General features: G+C 44.0%; 1 protein-coding gene across 10 annotated transcripts in view; it reads left to right on the top strand.

The window, feature by feature from the left end:
- BRD4 (bromodomain containing 4) overlaps nucleotides 1-18,179 on the top strand; it is a 221,603-nt gene that overhangs the window by 146,760 nt on the left and 56,664 nt on the right. For 8 of the 10 annotated variants that reach the window (XM_075902152.2, XM_075902149.2, XM_089774705.1 and 5 more), the window contains 3 exons: nucleotides 14,885-15,094; nucleotides 15,889-16,088; nucleotides 17,659-17,960. In XM_075902152.2, the coding sequence (XP_075758267.1) occupies nucleotides 14,885-15,094; nucleotides 15,889-16,088; nucleotides 17,659-17,960 (712 nt within the window). The remainder of the gene's footprint in view (nucleotides 1-14,884; nucleotides 15,095-15,888; nucleotides 16,089-17,658; nucleotides 17,961-18,179) is intronic. The other 2 variants (XM_075902154.2, XM_006119951.5) reach the window with 1 other exon arrangement.

The raw sequence follows: 18,179 nt of genomic DNA, 5'->3' as shown, positions 1-18,179 counted from the left end.
AAGATCACATAGGAATTGGAAGTTGTTCCTAGGTTTTCTGTGGTCCAATCTAGTGCCTTAACAACAAAACCATCTTATCTTTTTTACAGTCTGTACCATTGGTAAGAGAAAGAAATACTACTAAATTATTTGCTTCAGCTGCTCCCTGTGATTTTTAATGCACTCAAGACCTTGCAGGGAGGGCTGTAATACTGAGTGCTGACTATTAGAACAGGGACAGTTGCCCTCTGGAAGGGATGGGAAGACTAGGGCACATTGGCCAATCTGGCCCCTGACTTCCCTTTTGGGGGTGGGGGAGTAGAGGGGAGCCTGCATTAAACTCCTACATGGCCTGTTCTGCCTAGAGGGAAGGCTCTGTGCATGGCTGTTCTTTTTCTGGCTAGGGTAATGGTAGCACAGAGGCCTGCAGGCTTTTCCCCTGGGAATCAAGGCCCACTGGCAGAGCCATGTGCTCTCCCCCACCCCCAAGCTGCACAAAGTAAACACCCCTATCTCTGGCACCCTACTTTATGCTCAGCCCACTCCTGCACCCTGCCTCCAGACCACTCATCAGCAGCCTGCTCCTGCAGAATGAACCCCATTTTTTGGTCCCAGCCCAAAAGTGTTATTCCAGCCCTGAAGGGAAGCCATGAGCCATAGCGCACCTATGCTGCCCTCTCCCCCCACACTTGGGGCCCAACTTACATGAGTGAGGTGTCCTTTCTTTTTCTGCTTCTCAGCTGGGGCCCAGATCAGAGAGGGTTTTTTGTTCTTCTCACTTGTTTGGTCCCGACTGATTCTTCTGGGTGCCAGTGTCCCCCCAACCCAACAAAGGCTTTGTGTCATGTGTGACACACTGAGACCAAAATTTAAAGCTAATCAAAATAGTAAATGTATAGCTTTTCGTAACTCTCAATTTAAACTAAGCATTTTTGCACAAGTCTGCGGGTAAATCTAGAAGCTGTGGCTATTTGTATCTCAGTGCTTGTTGTCTGCCAGTAGCCAAGTAGATGTAGGTAGTGGTTTTGGGGGTGATTTGGCTTACACTATTCTGAATTTATTAGCTCTCCAGCTTATTTTTAAAGATTCTATCGGTTTTGCTCAGAAATTAAGATCATTGTGTGATATAAAAGGAATTGTCTTTTACACTGTAATCTTTGCTTGAAAATCAGTCTTTTCAGAAATGCTCTCAATCTCTTTGACGTGGCTAAGCGTTGTGAATTGGGTGTTGAAAATATACTTCCAAGGAACTAGAGAAAAAATGCATTAAATCTGTAAACTTTGACGTGGGATGACCTAAAGAACAACAGGGTTTAGTTTGAGTGAATATGATTCAGGTTCTATAAGATCCAACAGACAGACTGGAGCATTGCCTTGTGAAAGTAATGGATAGTAAAATCCAAAAGCAAAAGTGGCTGTGTGTTTTGTGGATGAACCCTACATGCGAAATAGCATAAACAGGTTATTTGTCCTTTGTATTTGGTATTGATAAGTCCACTGCTAACATAGAATATCCAGCTTTGGTGCCCACATTTCAAGAAAGAGAAATAAGAGGATTCAGAGAAAAGCCACAAGAATGATTAAAGAATTAGCGATGGAGATCAGTCTGTTTATAGAAGGTTACAGGGATAGTTGACTACAACCTTATAAGTATTCACCTAGGGAGCAAATATTAAATGATGAGCTCTTTAGTCTGGCTGAGAAGGGTCTAACAATGATATAATGGCTGAAAGGTGAAGCAAAGCAAATTCAAGATAGAAATAAGGTATGGATATTTAAACAGTGAGAGGTATTAATCAACCATTGAAATAATTTATACCATGAATCATAGTTCATTCTCCATTACTGACCCTTTTTTTTTTTTTTTAATCAAGATTGTTTTTTCTGAAAGATTTGTTCTAGGAATTATTTTTGGGAAAGTTCTAAGTTATGCAAAATGGTTATATTAGATCAAGCATTCTCAAACTTGGGAGGTTGTGATCCCTCAAGTGGTCATGTGGTTGTTACATGAAGGTGGTGAGCTGTCAGCCTCCACTCCCAAACCCTGCTTGCTATGTGAAAGGAATCACCCATACAAAAGTTTGAGAGCTACTGAACAAGATGATCACAATGGCCCCTTCTGGCCTAGGAATGTATGAAATTATAAAAGTTGCTAGAACTCAGTCATGAAAGCTAGAAGAGGAATTGGAATGAAGTTCATTATCTTAAATCTTAAGGATGGTCAGTGTAAAGGGACAACCATATTTATCTTAGGTCTCCTGAAATCTTATTGGAATCATTGCTTCTGCTAGTCCCATCCACCAAGACAGAAAAACATGCAGTAATCATTGTGTGAAGAAGTAGAGAGAGTGTCTCATTTTTGAGTAGTGTCCCTGTAGGTGTGAATATGCATCTCTTATCCTGGATTGGAAATTTTCCATTAGCAGTGTTCACTGAGACGTGTTGTTCTTCTCCTTTTTTTGCCCCATTTTTTCATAGGCAGCTTGTTTGGCCGGTCTGGGCATGGTTGGCTTGCCAGGTTTCAATTGTTACCTCTTGTCAGGAGACTATCCTGATCAGTGACAGACAGTATAAATTTATCTGTTTGTCGCTTAGGAGAGTCCCATATCTCCCCAAAGTGTAACTTTTGCCTGTCTCTAAAATCTGCAACTCAGAACAATACAGAAACCAAATTGAAGCTGCTACTGATGGAGCACTCCCTTCAACCCGCTTCTCGGTCAGGTAAGGAGATCCTCACAACATATCCATTGTCTCATTAATTTTGCTTAAGGTCTCTCCTCAGGAGGAGAAGATCTTGAAGGACTTTGGGAAGGCACCAAAGAAGAGGAGCTTGATCTTCCACCAGAAAGCTCTAGCCACAAAAAATCCTGATCTCCTGGTAGATTTACAGTGTCATCAGATTTGACCTCTTTCTCATATCCATTGTTCTGAGTAGAGACTTCCTCCAGTACCAGTTGAGCAGGGAGACCTTGGAACCTTTAGGAGAAAGTGCTGGTGGGGCCATAGAACTATCTTCCTCTAGATTCGCACTGTTTCAGATTTATCAACATTGCCCACTTTGCACCATTGTTACAAGCAAAACTGGAGTATGTACCTTTGGCCCTGGTGCCTACACACTCCAAACTAGGGATGTTAAGGACTAGTCGACTATCCTATAAGCAAATGCTTATCCAATTGTCAGTTCACTAGTCGACTAATTGATTCCCTCCCCCACCTGTCAGATAGAGGTAGTAAAGGGGGGAGAAGAGAGGATACTTCAGAGACAGCGCCGCACAGCTGAGCCCAGGATGCTGAGGCGGCGTTCAAAGGAGCAGCCCCGCACAGCTGATCCCCGCGCAGCATTTTTGCGGAACCCGGGATCAGCTGGGGAGTCCCCAGCTGACCCTGGGTTTGGGGGAAATACTGCACTGAACCCGCGGCCAGCTGACCCCGACTCCGCGTGGCATTTCAAATTAGCAGCACAGCATGGAGCCTGGGGTTAACTCTGAGTCCCCTGCTAAACCTGGGCTCCATGCTGCGCTGCCGCTTTGAAATGCACAAGAGCCCCCGCGACACTTGTGCATTTCAAACTGGTACGCTGTGTGCAGCCCAGGATCAGCGGGACTTCCTGCTGGCCTCGGGCTGCTCATGGTGTTCCACATTCCTCCTTGATCATTTCAAAGGAGGAATGCAGAAGTGCCTATCCAGTAGTCAATGGAAATTTCATTGACTACTACTCGACTAGTCAATTACCTGTTACTTAACATCCTTACTCCGAACCAGTGGTACTAGGTAAGTCAACTGTTGCATTAGCACCACAGGAATTCCATTGCTTCAGAAACTTACAAGGGTTAGAGACCTCAGAGGGGTAGCCATGTTAGTTAATCTGTAACTTTGAAAATGAGTTGTCCTGTGGCACCATAGAGGCAAAAAATTATATATAGTATCATGAACTTTCATGGGCAAAACCCATATATATTTTTTTTCATTTATTTATTTGTTAGTCTCTAAGGGTATGTCTACACTAGCTCATTAATTCGAGCTAGGTAGGCAGATGAGGTGACCGGAGTTGCAAATGAAGCCCGGGATTTAAATATCCTGGGCTTTATTTACATGTTCCCGTCTAGTCGCCATTTTGAAATTTCACTAGCCCGAACTCACTGCCATGCAGCTACTCGCGGCTGTGAAACGTTAATTCAAACTAAGTCCTTAGTTCTAGTTAACTGTTACTCCTTGTGGAACATGCAAATAAAGCCCGGGATATTAAATCCTGGGCTTCGTTTGCAACTCCGGTCGCCTCATTTGCCTACCTAATTCGAATTAACGAGCTAGTTTAGACATACCCTAAGGTGCCACAGGACTACTTGTTTTTTAAAGGTTTAGATGAGCTGGAGTATCCACTGATTATGGGTACAAACTGACTCTGTACTGCATGATTCTTTTCTCTTCCCCTGGAGGATATTGAGGAGGATGAAAGAGACATGTGCTCAGTCTCCTTATCAGTGTGGCGTACCTCTCTATATCATTACAGGAACCCATGCTTTGACAAGTGTTTTTGTCCATGTCAGAGATTGTGAGTTCAGTCACTGGGATCTTTAGACAGCATATTAGCAGCAATAGTCTAGACCCCTGGCTTTATTGCACCAGGAAGCTAGGATCAAACAGTCTCTTCTTCCAGACTTCCAACATCAGAAGACCTTTGAGGGACAGGAGGCTAAGGTGGCAAACAAGGCTACATTTCAAACTTCTTTATTTTTGACTCCAGATGAAGTAGTCATGCTTCCACCCTCATTGATATTTGACTGATTTTGCCGATTCTAGGATCTTGTGAAGAAGATAGGACAGCCTCCAGAAAACTCTTGAGGAATTTAGACTTAAAGTACAAGCACCTGTACATTTTGCTGGCACTTGCACAGCCACATAGGTTGCTCTATCCAATAATAAAGTGCTTATGTATCCAACAAAGACTTTATTGAACATCTTCCACAAAAGCACAGAGAGCATATTGAGGCCATCATCGTGGGAGTCAGTTATTAGCCAGAACTTCTCTCACAGCATTTAATGTGCACAGGGTGTCATAGCTCCAGCTGTTAGGGTTCCTGAGAGAGGCTCAACATATCCCAGGGATGACCTAAAGAATGGAAAAACCATGGGGACCCAGAGATGGCAAACTCCAGAGAATCAGGTAGGAAGTTATCCGTGAAACTTTGCAGGGAATTGGTTGTAGAGCTGAAGACTAGCTCTGCATGTTTTTGGTAGGATTCCTGCTCAGCTGGGGGCAGGCAACTGCACCACCAAAAGGGACCTTGATTGGGGCTCAGTGGAGACGGATGGTCCAGGTACTTCTACCCTAGCCACTGCTCCCTTCAGGGTGGTGGTCCCCCACTCACCTGTACAGTTGACTCTGACAGTTGGTCTGCACTGCCCTGGTAACGAGGAATGGTTACTGACTCTGATTGGTGGGCTGCAATGCTCCAAGACCAGGGTCAATTCTTTGTACTCAGTCACCAGGCTGTAAAGGGTCACCAGGCTGTAAAGCCCCTTTCCATTGCCCCCAAAGGTTGACAAGATGTCTATTGCTCCTTGTCACAGAGTTGGGACCTCACAGGGGAAGGGGTTTTACTCAAAGCATTTTCTTGTGCCTAAGAAAGATGGAGGTTGGAGAATGATCTTGGATCAGATATGACGGAACACATTTGTAAAGTCTCAAAAGTTCCAGATGGTGACTGGCAGTTGTAATCTCTTCTTTAAAGGCAGGAGATTGGCTTTCAGCCTTTTAGCTACAGATCACCTATTTCCCTCTAGAAATACATCCTGCACTCGGGATACCTGTACTTCACCATGGACCAAAATGGTTTTTAGTTCCACATACTTCCGTTCAGCTTTCTTTGGCTGCAAGGATGTTCTTAAATGTTTTAGCAGCAGTTGCTTCTCACTGAAGTTGAGCAGCAGTTTTAGTCATCCTGTATCTTGCCATGTTTAGCAACAGAAAGTGCCCATTATGTTGAAGAGAAGGCCTGGATGTCCTCTCTTCTGGGGGACATCTTACTCCTTTCATGGACAAAGTGACTATTCCATGTATTCCATTCATCACCACTGATTCTGAGAGAGGTGAACAGGATCAGACAGGACAAAAGCCAGGGTTATTTCTGTAGTACTGACATGATCAAGGCAGATTATTATTCTTACCTGTTTCACCTCTCTCACCACCTGGCACTCAAGCTTCCATCCATCCAGCCGTCATCCCCTCTCCCATAATATGGGCCATGTGCTTCATCACCAACCTAAGAGTTCATTCTCTCTGTCTCTCTGTCTCTCTCTCTCTCTCTCCCTCCTTCCAAGCATGGCTTCCATCAGTTAGCTCTGTTAAAGCTTATCTCACCATGATAACAGTTTTTCATTTCATTAGGGGTTTCCTTGAAATGTGTTATGGATCTGAGGAATCTTTACTCCCACCTTAAGGATCTGATTTCATATTGGGCTCTCAGCCTAGTCCCTTACTTCTGGGGATCACCATTAGAACTTGTGGTGACCTGCTTCTTGCCTCACTTACCTACCAAGGTGGGCTTTCGTGCATCTATCACTTCAGCCTGCAAACTTGAGGAATTTGAGACCTTGATGGCAGACTCCCCATTTATATTTTCCAAGGACAAGTTCTCTGTATGACCACACCCAAAATTAATACCAAACATGCTGTTGGATTTTCACCTGAATCAGTTTATCTACTAGTATTTTTTCTTCAACCGCACAAAAATTAGCAGCTTCCCCTCATAGTTAGCTACATGATGGTCACTGGCTTTCCATCTAGATAGGACCAAGCAATTTTGGAAATCATGTAGATTTGCTGAAGGATCAATGTTCTTTTCTCAGAGATTGTTGAGATGGATTTCTGAGTTTCTTAATTGCTTGCTACGTTCTGATAGTGTGCTATAATTGTTTGGATAGGAAAAGCACTAACTGATGACAGGCAGTTTCTAGTGCTAACTCAGAAACATTTTAGTGCCTAAGACATGGAGAATTGCTAAATGGGCTTCAGTGCATAGGTCTTCTTAAACACTATATTCCTTGTTCCACGCTGTCCTCTGTTGTGGCATTTGGTTTTGCTGTTGGATCTTCAGTCTTGGACTCAATTCCAAAACTTCCCTTCTCCCTGTGTAAGGATACTGCTTGGGAGTCACCTGAAGTGGTGCATCCATGGAAATGCTGCTACTCAAAGAAGAAAAGGTTACTCACCTTGCTGGTTCTTTGAGATGTGTGTGTATGGACGCACCACTGCCTGTCCTCCTATCCCTCTGCTTTTTTATGTCATGACTGCATAGAGAAATTGTTGATGATAGTTTGCCACAAAGAATTATAGTTACTGTACAATATAAGTAACCTTTTCTTTAATCAGCAGCTGGGATTGCATTACTATTTTAAGAGGCTTGCTTACTTGAAATGTATTTGGCAAGGCTGATTGGAGCTAACAAGGCATGGTCTCTTTCTACTTTGAATCTTCTGCTGACAAAGTACAAATGAAATTTCTATTTTTTTTTTTTTACATAAGTTAGAAGGAATTAAGTTGATAACACAGGCCGTATCATTTCTTTTTGTCATTCTATGTTTGTTCCAACAACTTTTGTTTGACAGTGGCTAGACCTATTATCCTTTGTGGACATGCTGTAGAGGGTGTGTGTTGGGGCAGCAAACAAGTTTTGAGATATTGGCCTTTTGTTTTGTGTGAGCAAGTTACGGTGGCTTGGGCAGCTTCATGATCTTTTTTTTTTTCGGTATACATTTTTAACCAGTATAAGTTCCTATAGCTTTCACTAGGTGTGTAGTGGTGTTTTTTTAAGGAAACTAAAGTAAGTAAGGTGAAGAGGTTATTTATGGACGAATAAAAGAGGTCAATGGCTACTAATTATATAGTGGCAGCATCTAGTAGGCCTCAGTCATATAGTGGGGCCCCACCATGCTGAGCACTGTAGAAACATGGAAAATATAAGTTTGTAACATGCTTACAGTGTATTTCACTGGCTTGTTTGGAGAATCAATACAAATAATTTATCTTGAAACAAACTCTGTACAAAAACAATTACATTAAGAAAATATATTGCAAAGTTAAGCACTCAAAAGGCAGGAAATGCTAATATTAAGACTTAGTGGAAAATTATTGATAGAAATGCAGCTGTGTTAGTCTGTTGTAGCTGAAACAAAATACAGGACTATGTAGCACTTTAAAGACTAACAAGATGGTTTATTAGATGATGAGCTTTCGTGGGCCAGACCCAAGTGGGTCTGGCCCATGAAAGCTCATCATCTAATAAACCATCTTGTTAGTCTTTAAAGTGCTACATAGTCCTATGGAAAATTATTGTACTACTGCCTACTAATCTGTGTATAATAGAAAAAAACAGGCTTCATGAAAGCCATCTGTATAGTATGCACACAGGAGTTCCTTGTGTGAGTGCACATTTGCTTCCACTCTTGGTGTTGGTGTGCATGGCTGACAAACTTTCCCCCTCCACAGTACTCATTTGGCAGCTTAAGGCTCTCCCCCCCTACTCCCAGTCACCACAGCATCCAGATGTAGAAGATGGGGCCATGACCGTCATTGGAACTTTATTGCATAGAACAGTTCTCTCAACCTTTGTGAATGTAATGTGCATGTATATATATGTAATCTAGTTTTTAGTATTGTTAGCCGTGACCCCATAAGCAGGACAGTTGTGGGCATTAGTGTAGGGCAGTGTTTCCCAATTTTATTTGGCCAAGGAACCCTTTTCAGCTTTTCAGAATTTCAAGGAACCCCTAGGTTTGTCAAGCAAAAAAAAAAGGGGGGGGCCACCAATGCATGAAAATCACATTCCTTCCCCAAGACGCTCCACCCTCCTTTCTTGAGGCCTCATCTGCTCTGTTCCCCTCCTCTCCATCACTTGCTATCTCTAGCCCTTATACACTTTCCCTGGGTTGAGACAGGAGGTGCAGGCTCTGGGGTGGAAATGAGGGATTTGGGTGTGGGAAGGCGTAAGAAGTACAAGCTCTGGGAGGGAATTTGGATGCAGGAGAAGGGGCTGTTGGCTCGGGGAGGGGACTCTAGGCTCGGGAGTGTTGGGCTCAGGTGGAAGGTTGGGGTGCTGAGCAAGCCAGGGCTTGTGGATGTGAGGGTGCAGGAGTTTGAGCTGGATATGTGAGGGACTCGGGGCAAGGAGGCTGTGAGTATGATGGGCTCAGGACACAGATCTGTGATGTGTGGATGGTGCAGGAGTGTTGTGGCAGAAGACTGAGGATGTGGGAGTGCAGGAGTTTGGGGATGTAAGAGGCTTAGGACAGGAGGTTCCAGTGTATGATAGGCTCAGATTTGGGGTCATGTGGTGCAGGAGTGTTATGATGCTGCAGTGAGATGGGGGTTTGGCCCGGCTTCATTTTTAAGTAAAATATTATGTCAAACTCAAAAAGTTTTAGCATTGTCTTTATTTAGGAGAGGGGTGAGGAACCTGTTTTGAGTCGGGGTCACTGACCCACAGAAAAGTCATTTGGGGCCACACAAGTGAGATGCAAAAAAACCCCCAACAACCCTCCAAAAAAACCCCAAGCCTCACTAATGTGGTCCCAAATGTGCTGGTGGGGGCAGAGGACAGAGTGAAAGTGGGCGCTGGGGAGAGGGTGCTGCTGGGTGGAATGATGCTGGCTCAGGTGGCAAGGTGCTGGGGCAGGCAGGTGGCAGGGTGCTGGGGTCAGGGACATGGTCCTGCTGGGCACTAAGGTGACTGGCAGGGTGCTGGGACAAGGAACAAGGTGCTGCTGGGTGCTAGCGTGGATGGCAGGGTGCTGGGGCCAGGGCCAAGGTGATGCTAGGTGCTAGGCTTGGATGGCAGGGCTGCCAAGGAGCAGGATAGGAATGGGATGCAGGATCTGGGAGGGAGGTGAGGGAGGTGGAATTCCACACCTACCCTGCAGCCCAGCCCTGGACCTCCCCACTCTGCAACTCAGCTGAGCTCCCTGGACCTCCCCACTCTGCAACTCAGCTGAGCTAAATTTCCCTGCACCTTCCCTCAAACCATGCAGACATGCTGAGCCAGTGCTGATTCCCTGCCCCTGCCTGCCTGCCTCCCTCCCTCCCTCCCTGCACTTGGCTGTGTCTACACTGGCACGATCTTGCACCAAAGCGGCTGCTCTTGCCCAAAAACTTGCTTCCTGTCTACACTGGCCATGTGTTCTTGCACAAGAACTATGATGCTTCCGCTCAGGAATAAGCCCTTTTGCGCAACTGTTCATACGCCCAAGGCCGGTGTAGACAGGCAACATGACTTTCTTGCGCAAGAAAGCCCGATGGCTAAAATGGCCATCGGCACTTTCTTGGGCAAGGGAGCATCCACACTGCCATAGATGCTCTTGTGCAAAAGCACAACTCGCACATGGCAGTGTGGACGTGTTCTTGCACAAGAACTCTTGCGCAAGAAACCGCCAGTGTAGACATAGCCTAAGAGTTTCCTCGCATGAGCAAAATGAATTGTGTTGTGCACCAGTACTGAGTTCATGTGGCTTGTTTGGATGTGCCACTGTGGCACCCAAGTTATTAATAAATATTTTTAAACCTTTCCCTTTTCTTTCTGCTGCCATGTCTCCTCTCCTTGCTCCATCAGCTCCCTTGGTGCCTGCTGCCTCCCAATTTCTCACTCTGCTCTGCTGTCCTGACTCCTGCCCTTCTCACTGCCCTCAGCCCTCCTGCAACCTGCCCCCCTCCACCAGCCCTTCTCTTCTCCCTGTGCCCACTACTCCCGTAGCCCCACTCTGATCATGTGAGCTACCCCTCCTCATCCCCTCTTCTAACACCTCCCTCTACACACCTGCCCTGCCTCTCTCCTCTGGTACTGGTTCCTTCCCTGCAGGTGTCTGCCCTTCTGCTTCACCCCAGAATCTCCTGGCACTTGCACCTTCTCTTACTCCTGCACCCTCCTGTTGCCTCCCCTCTCCTTCACTGCCCCTACCTCCTTTGCCCTCTTTTTCTCTGGTGTCCACCCCCTCACCACCCTCTGCCCCTGTTCCCCTTATGCCCCTGTGCCCTAACATATGTCTTGCTCCATCCCGGGCTTCCTCATGCCCACCCCTTCTTTCAAGCCTTCTCCCAGCACCTCTCCCTCCCCCGTCTAGCCCCCAATGCCCTTACCCTCTCCCCTTCCAGCATCACCCTGTCCCCCTCCCACTGACACCTACCCTCCTGCCTTTTTCCTCATTGTCTGCACTGGGCCCCCTGCCATTTGTCTCTCCTCTGTCCTGTCCCTTTGGTGCCTTCCCCTCTCTTCCCCCTCTCCCTCCGCACAATCCCCTTCCTCTCCCAGCCCTTCCCCTCCCCCTACCTTCTGCCTTCCACTTTGTGGGGCTGGAGTCTGCGCTCTGTCCCTGGACTCCGAACCTACAACTCAGCCACATGGCGCAACGCAGCACCCAGCAGTTTTAAAATCTCGGGCCGTGACGTTATGTCATGCCCGGGCATCTCCCTGCCTACCGCTTTGAGCACACCGCACAGGGCAGGAGCAGCTGACAAGGGGGAGCTCAGTGAAGCTTGCACATGGCAGGGCCAGGCCAGGGCCGGGGGAGAGACTCTCTGAGACCGGGGTAGGAGGATGCGCAGGGGGGCCGGGGCTCACTCCAGTTCCAAATATTGGTGGAACACAGGCACCACGAGCCCATACAACTCGCCACTCATGCCTCTGCTGGCTAGCCAGCTCTCTCACTTTCAGAGGGGGCGAGGGAGTGCCGGTTCCTCGCAGAACCCCTAGTTTTGCTTTTCAGAACCCCAGGGTTCCCTGGAGCACCAATTGGGAAACACTGGTGTAGGGTCTTCCACATATGATCTTCTTTAAGGACAAGGTTTACCTGCATCTTCATCTGAAATTGCTCCCAAAGGTGACTTCCACTTTCCACATCAACTGTCCAATTTATTTGCCAATATTTTTCCTTTGTTCATATGTGATATTGGATAGAAGAACGTTTGCATATGTTGGCTGTAAGAGATTTGCCATTTTACGTGAATAAACCAGTCACTTTCACTAAACCCTGCAACCCAGTTTGAACCTGACTACAAATGTCAAGTCTGGGACACCTGCCTGTGCAGTTGGCCTATGGTGGTGGCAGTTTGCCTTTGCTGTCTGCTTTGTACACTACAGTGTGAGAGATACTACAATGCTTCTGCATACTCATTTTGCAGCATAGACAGAGCAATGCATGGGTGACAGAACCAGAGCATACAAACACCAGTGCACGCAACTGTGTCTGTGACAGCCCCACGGACAGGAGGTGGCATCATTTACAACTCAGATTCTGGTCCAAAAATGACTTGACTCTAGTTGGGGTGGGCCTGAGCAGACCTCTTATTGATCATAGATGAGGTTTTAAATTGCACATGTTAAGAGATGCCCAAATCATACTATAAAATAGAAAGTCAGTCTGTAACCACTGAGAATGTATTAGAAATTGGTTCTTTGTGGGGATGTGAAAGTGTAACTGTGTGTGTGGTTAATCGTTGAGCCTGGGCTTATCAGTTAACCTTCACAGTTACACGTGGGCTTCTTGCACACACCGGCTCTCCGGGAGCTGGTGCATATGGGGAGCCAGTTTAAAAGCTAGCTCCGCACATGTAACCCGTGTAACTGCTGAAATTTTCCACAGCTACATGTTTACTTGATTAAATGAATTTTGACATCCCTCGTTCTTTGTGGCTTTGTGTTCAAGTGTCCTGTTTTGATAAGACTATTTAACTCTGCCAATTTCTGATCACTGTTTTTTGCTATTCATAAAGATGTTTGGTTGTAATTGAATATGAATTAGTGCATTTTGTTAATAGTGTATTTTTGCCACTAGACGGTATCAGTGTCTGCAAATTGGTATAATCTTCAAGCTGCTTTTATTGGAATCCTTGGCTTCTGAAATTCCCGAGTTGTTTTCCCCCCCCCCCCCCCGCCCGAATCAACTGTGGGAGGCGAGGGGGAAGATATTGGATAACATAGACCAAACTGTAAATGGTTCTCTATTAAAGGACTGTATAAAGACTAAGAATTTCAATGGAGGTATTGCTTCATGGAGTCACGTTTTGAGTATTTTCTAAATATTAGAAACACTTAAGTTTGTATGTGACAAGTTGATGGTGACATAACATCAGTGTAAGAAGGAAGCCATGTGACTTTTTTCTGTCATTCTTGTTTTCAAATGCTTGCTTGAAACTATTTATAAACTGGCAAAGGTCGTAAAACTAAAATGCACCGTTAATATTTCTTACCTCCGAAGGGAAGAGAGGCTAGTGCTGTTGGTACTAGCTATGGAGTTTCATCTGCCATTTTGGCACTTTTTATTTTCATGGTAGGATGCAGTCAGATTTTTTTTCCCTGTCTGTTTTAGTTTTTATTATTACTTGATCAAGTTGGCAGTGGTAGTTTTCAGTTTCTGTGTTAACCAGCTGTGAAAGTGTTGCTTTTCTTGAATTGCCTCAGCATCCTGTGGAGCCACCTGTCCCCCTGCCCTGCCCAGTTCCCACAGAGGCAGCAGAGCAGGGTGGGAGGAGCCCACTTCCTTGGAGCTGCCTATTTCTCCCCCAACACACACACGCAAGTAGCAGCACAGGGAGGCAGGAGAAAGCTGGTGCCAGGGAGCTGGCTTAAAAGCCATCCCCCACCCCCGCTCTGCTTTCTCTGATAGAAAGGCAGCAGCATGTGGGGACGGGACCAGGCGGAGCCAGTAAATGCAGGAAGTGGCTTTCAAGTCAGCCACCCATGTGTATTGGCCCCCATGAAGCCGCGCCCCCTCTGCTGCTGCCTCTTGATCAGAGGCGGCAGGCAGAAGCTGATGCTCTCAGTGCCTGTGTCCACATTGAACCATGTCATCTGGCTGTTCAGATTTAGTATTAGCCATTGTGGCAGAGGATTTTTTTTAGTATTTCAGGTAGTGTCTATATTAAGGTTTTGACTCTTCTAGCATAGTTGTAATTTTTCTTTGGGGCTACTGTAGCCTCCAAATATCTGGTTTACCTTTGACATTAATTTTGTTTAAAATATCAATTAAGGAGTGTACAGAGAGGTAGTTAGTAAGCTATAAACACTTAAGAGTTATTTTTAATCAAGTAAGCAAAAACATTGAATTCCAGCCTTTAAGAAGTAATCTGAGGAATTACTTGCATCCTCTGAATTTTGTCTTCTAATAAGTAAGGAAGGCTCTGTCCTGAATTGGACAACAAAATGTTGCTTTTTGCTAATTCATAAGGTTGGTGTGCTGTTTCATAGGTTTGATCATCCTGCACCTTAGAATGTTTTGTGTAGAGAGTATCGTTTCAACACTGTTATTTAATTTAGTTAGATAAATAAACGTTGAATTATTAGGCTTTTACCAGTAAATGTCAGTAAACATCAATTTCACTGTACACACAAAATGAGTATTTCTATTCATACTACAAAGTTACAGATAATCAAAGTAAGAAATGCTGCTTGATCACTTCAGTTTGATTTAAGGATATTTACTTTGTTTATTTTTATATGTGACGTTAGCAATTTGTAATTTAACAGTTATAAAGCTTTAACTTTTTGGCAATTTGTAATTTAACAGTTATACAGTTTTAACTACATCTGCTGTCTGCTTTCGTGCAACTATGGAAACTTAAATAGATAACAAGTTTATAACTTGTATTTTTTGCAACTGTGAAAAAATGAAATAGATAAAAAGCCTGATATAGAAGTTTATTTTTAGAAGTTAAATTCTGCCAAGCTTGTACAGAACATATATTGAACCTTACTCTGTTTTCCCTTCATTCCATCAAGAAGGAAGGCTTGTCTATGTTTGTGAGATGCTTATTTTGCTTGAATAATAACCATTATTACATGCAGAGCTATTTGTAAATGTGTGTTTCTATTCTGCATGCAGAGCCAGCATTATTTTTCAGTGTGTGTTTCTCCCCCAGGATGTTTTTGAGATGCGCTTTGCTAAAATGCCTGATGAACCTGAGGAACCCATGATTCCAGCCTCCTCTCCAGTAGTGGTGCCACCCCCAACCAAAGTGGCCCCTCCATCGTCCAGTGACAGTAGCAGTGATAGCTCGTCTGATAGCGATAGCTCATCAGATGATTCTGAAGAAGAACGAGCTCAGCGACTAGCAGAACTCCAGGAACAGGTAATGTATTCTGGGGCTTAGGGTCTAGAGCAGGGGGAACCGGGAGTTAGGCATTCACTGACTTGGGTTACCTAGGGCAATTAGCTTCAGCTCCTTGCCTTAACTCATTTTACAGATGAATAAATTACCAGCTTCCCAAGGCTGCAAAGTACAATTGAAAAATGCACTGGCATCTGTTGTTAAAAGGGCTTAATGGACAAAGAACTAATAAATATTGTGATGTCTTTCAAAGCATTGGACTATGTTCTATTCAATACACATACAATGTTCAAAAAAATCACAGCAGAACAATATACCATTGCCTCAGATAGTACCATTTGAATTGAATGAATACAGTTTTGGGCTGGCTAAACATACTACTAATGTGTGGCATGTAGATTTACAAAATGGGGCCTTGCAGCTATCTCCTTTGATAGGGAGGTGCAGCTGAAAATATAGGGAGTGCTCTGTCTAAATAGTTGTAGCCTTACAGGCCCTCCTTCACCATTAAATCATTTAGTGTCTAACTGGTACTGAGGAAGTGGTCCATCTGTTCTTGGCTGAAAGGTGAGCAGAGCCGTAACAAATTATTTAGAGAGCTTTTCTACCCCCTGTCAAGTGGATCACTGTGCTTTAAAGTATAATGAAAAAAAATCAGTGTACAATAAAAAGCATGTAGAACTTACCCATTTAATATTCAAGGAGACTAAAGCAAATGAGAGTAGCCAAGCCAGAAAGGAGGAGAGAAGCATGATTATGGGAGAGGAGGTGATGCAGAGCGAAATTATCTTGATCTTTGTGTGTCTGCCTCTTAGCTTAAAGCAGTGCATGAACAGCTTGCTGCCCTGTCCCAGCCACAGCAGAACAAACCAAAGAAAAAGGAGAAAGACAAGAAAGAAAAGAAAAAAGAGAAGCACAAAAAGAAGGAAGAAGTAGAGGAGAGTAAGAAAAGTAAAACCAAGGAACCACCACTCAAGAAGGCCAAGAAAAATAATAGCAACAGCAGTAACTCAAGGTCAGCCTTGTCTCTGTCATATCTTGCAGTTTTTGTATTTTTTTTTCCGCACTGAGGAACAAGAGTTAGACAACTTTCTTGTATTCAGTGTTATTTCCAACAGTAACCCCTAGTTCAGGTCTACACTAAAAAGGAATGTGGAATCAAGATATACAACTCCAGCTATATTAATTATGTAGCTTGGAATCTATGTACCTTGTTTTGAGTTTCCGCATGTTCCTGTCAGCCTCCTTTACTCCTTACAGAAACTGGCTGCTGGTGGGTGCGCCCTCTGAATTTGATTTAGCAAGTCTTAACTAGACTCACTAAATCGAACTCCAGAAGATCAATCGCAGCAGCAGTGATCTTCTGTTTAGTGAAGACATGGCCCTAGTGATTTAAGTGTAGTTATAACTCAATTTGCTGTTTCTAGTTTATGTAAGGGTCTTGGCACTAATAGTATCAGTTCCAGCAAGATGTGTTGGTGCAGTCCCCAAACTATTGTGCCTCAGGGTGACAAGACTTTTTCACTCATGTACCCCCTGGGCTTCTCTGCCTGGCTTGTGAGGCTGCCATTAGTATCTAGTATGAGACATCATCAAAAATTAATTTTGTTCATCTGTACATTGTCTGAGACACTGAATCCCAAATCCTGGAGTTTTCTAGATATCATCAACCTTCCCCCTACTGGGTGCTTGAGGGATAATAAGGGAAAAGATTATGAGCTAGATATTTACATTTGGGTAAGTGACAACTTAGAGAAGGTAAAATATCTTCATGTTTTTCAAAGGCATAACCCCCAACCAAAGAAAGGAAATATTTACAGTGTAACAAAACATATTGTAGGGGAAATGTAGTTTGCATATAAGCACACACTGCTTGCAATAAGCTTGATTAGGTTGGAAAATAGTCAGAGGTGAGCTCATTTCTCATTCCCTGTCTCCACCCCACATTAAGGACATTGAGGCTGGATAAAATATTATACAATGTTCAGTAGAGCTCAATTGTAAATCCTCCCCAAGGAACTAAATTGTCTGTGGCCTAACAGAGCTCTTCCTTCTCTAATATCAGTGGATAATCCTTTTGCTACATAAGCTATTCATTCTGTGCGCCATGAATCTGGCAGAAGTGTGAACTCTTCAATTAGACACATCCTTTTTATAACCACAAACCTAGTTTCTCAAAATCATTGGCACACTAATTATATTCTTAGAATAAAACCAGAACCCTAGTAAATGAAGTCTCTAACCGTCCATTAACTTATTCTGAGGACAGTTTTATTCATGCCTGCTGCTGCTTGCTTCTCCTCCTCTCCCACACACATTAGATAAGTTAGCATGTTAGAAATTGTAAGAGGGATCCCTATATTTAATGTTGAAAATGTGTCACCAAGAATTGCTTATCAGTTTCTGTTCTCTCTTCCCTTACCCACCCATTCCAATTGTAAGCTTAATAGCCTGCTGAAAATAAACATTTCTAATGAGTGTAATGTAATCAATGTTACATTTAAGACATTAATATCAAGCTACTACTTTTGAAATTCCTCAACATTTTGGTTTTTCTATAATAATGTTTTATAATTATTCCTAAGTAGTAAGAAGGAGCCTGTGACAGTGAAGAACAGCAAACCCCCTCCTGTCTACGAATCTGAGGAGGAGGACAAGTGTAAGCCAATGTCTTATGAAGAGAAGAGACAGCTAAGCCTGGATATTAATAAACTCCCTGGTGAGAAACTGGGCCGAGTTGTCCATATCATCCAGTCAAGAGAACCCTCGCTTAAAAACTCCAATCCTGATGAAATTGAAATTGACTTTGAGACATTAAAGCCATCCACGTTACGGGAGTTGGAAAGATATGTAACATCGTGTTTACGGAAGAAGAGGAAACCTCAAGGTATCTTTCATCCTCAAAGCAGTTTACTTCACATTCCAGTGATGTAATGCAAATTTTGTGAGAGAGAGACACAGACAGACAGTGAGAGAGATGGTGCATGTACTGTGTTTATAGGTATCTATACCCTCATGCCACCCTAGAGAGGAGCTCATTTCAAAGCTACTACTTTTCCATCAAAGGGTGAATTTGATTAACAGCACAACAGCATGTGTGTTAAAT

This window comes from Pelodiscus sinensis, chromosome 31 (genome assembly GCF_052426305.1).
Source record: "Pelodiscus sinensis isolate ZL-2025 chromosome 31, ASM5242630v1, whole genome shotgun sequence".
Taxonomy (NCBI): domain Eukaryota; kingdom Metazoa; phylum Chordata; order Testudines; family Trionychidae; genus Pelodiscus; species Pelodiscus sinensis.
This window is presented reverse-complemented; position numbering and strand designations above follow the sequence as displayed.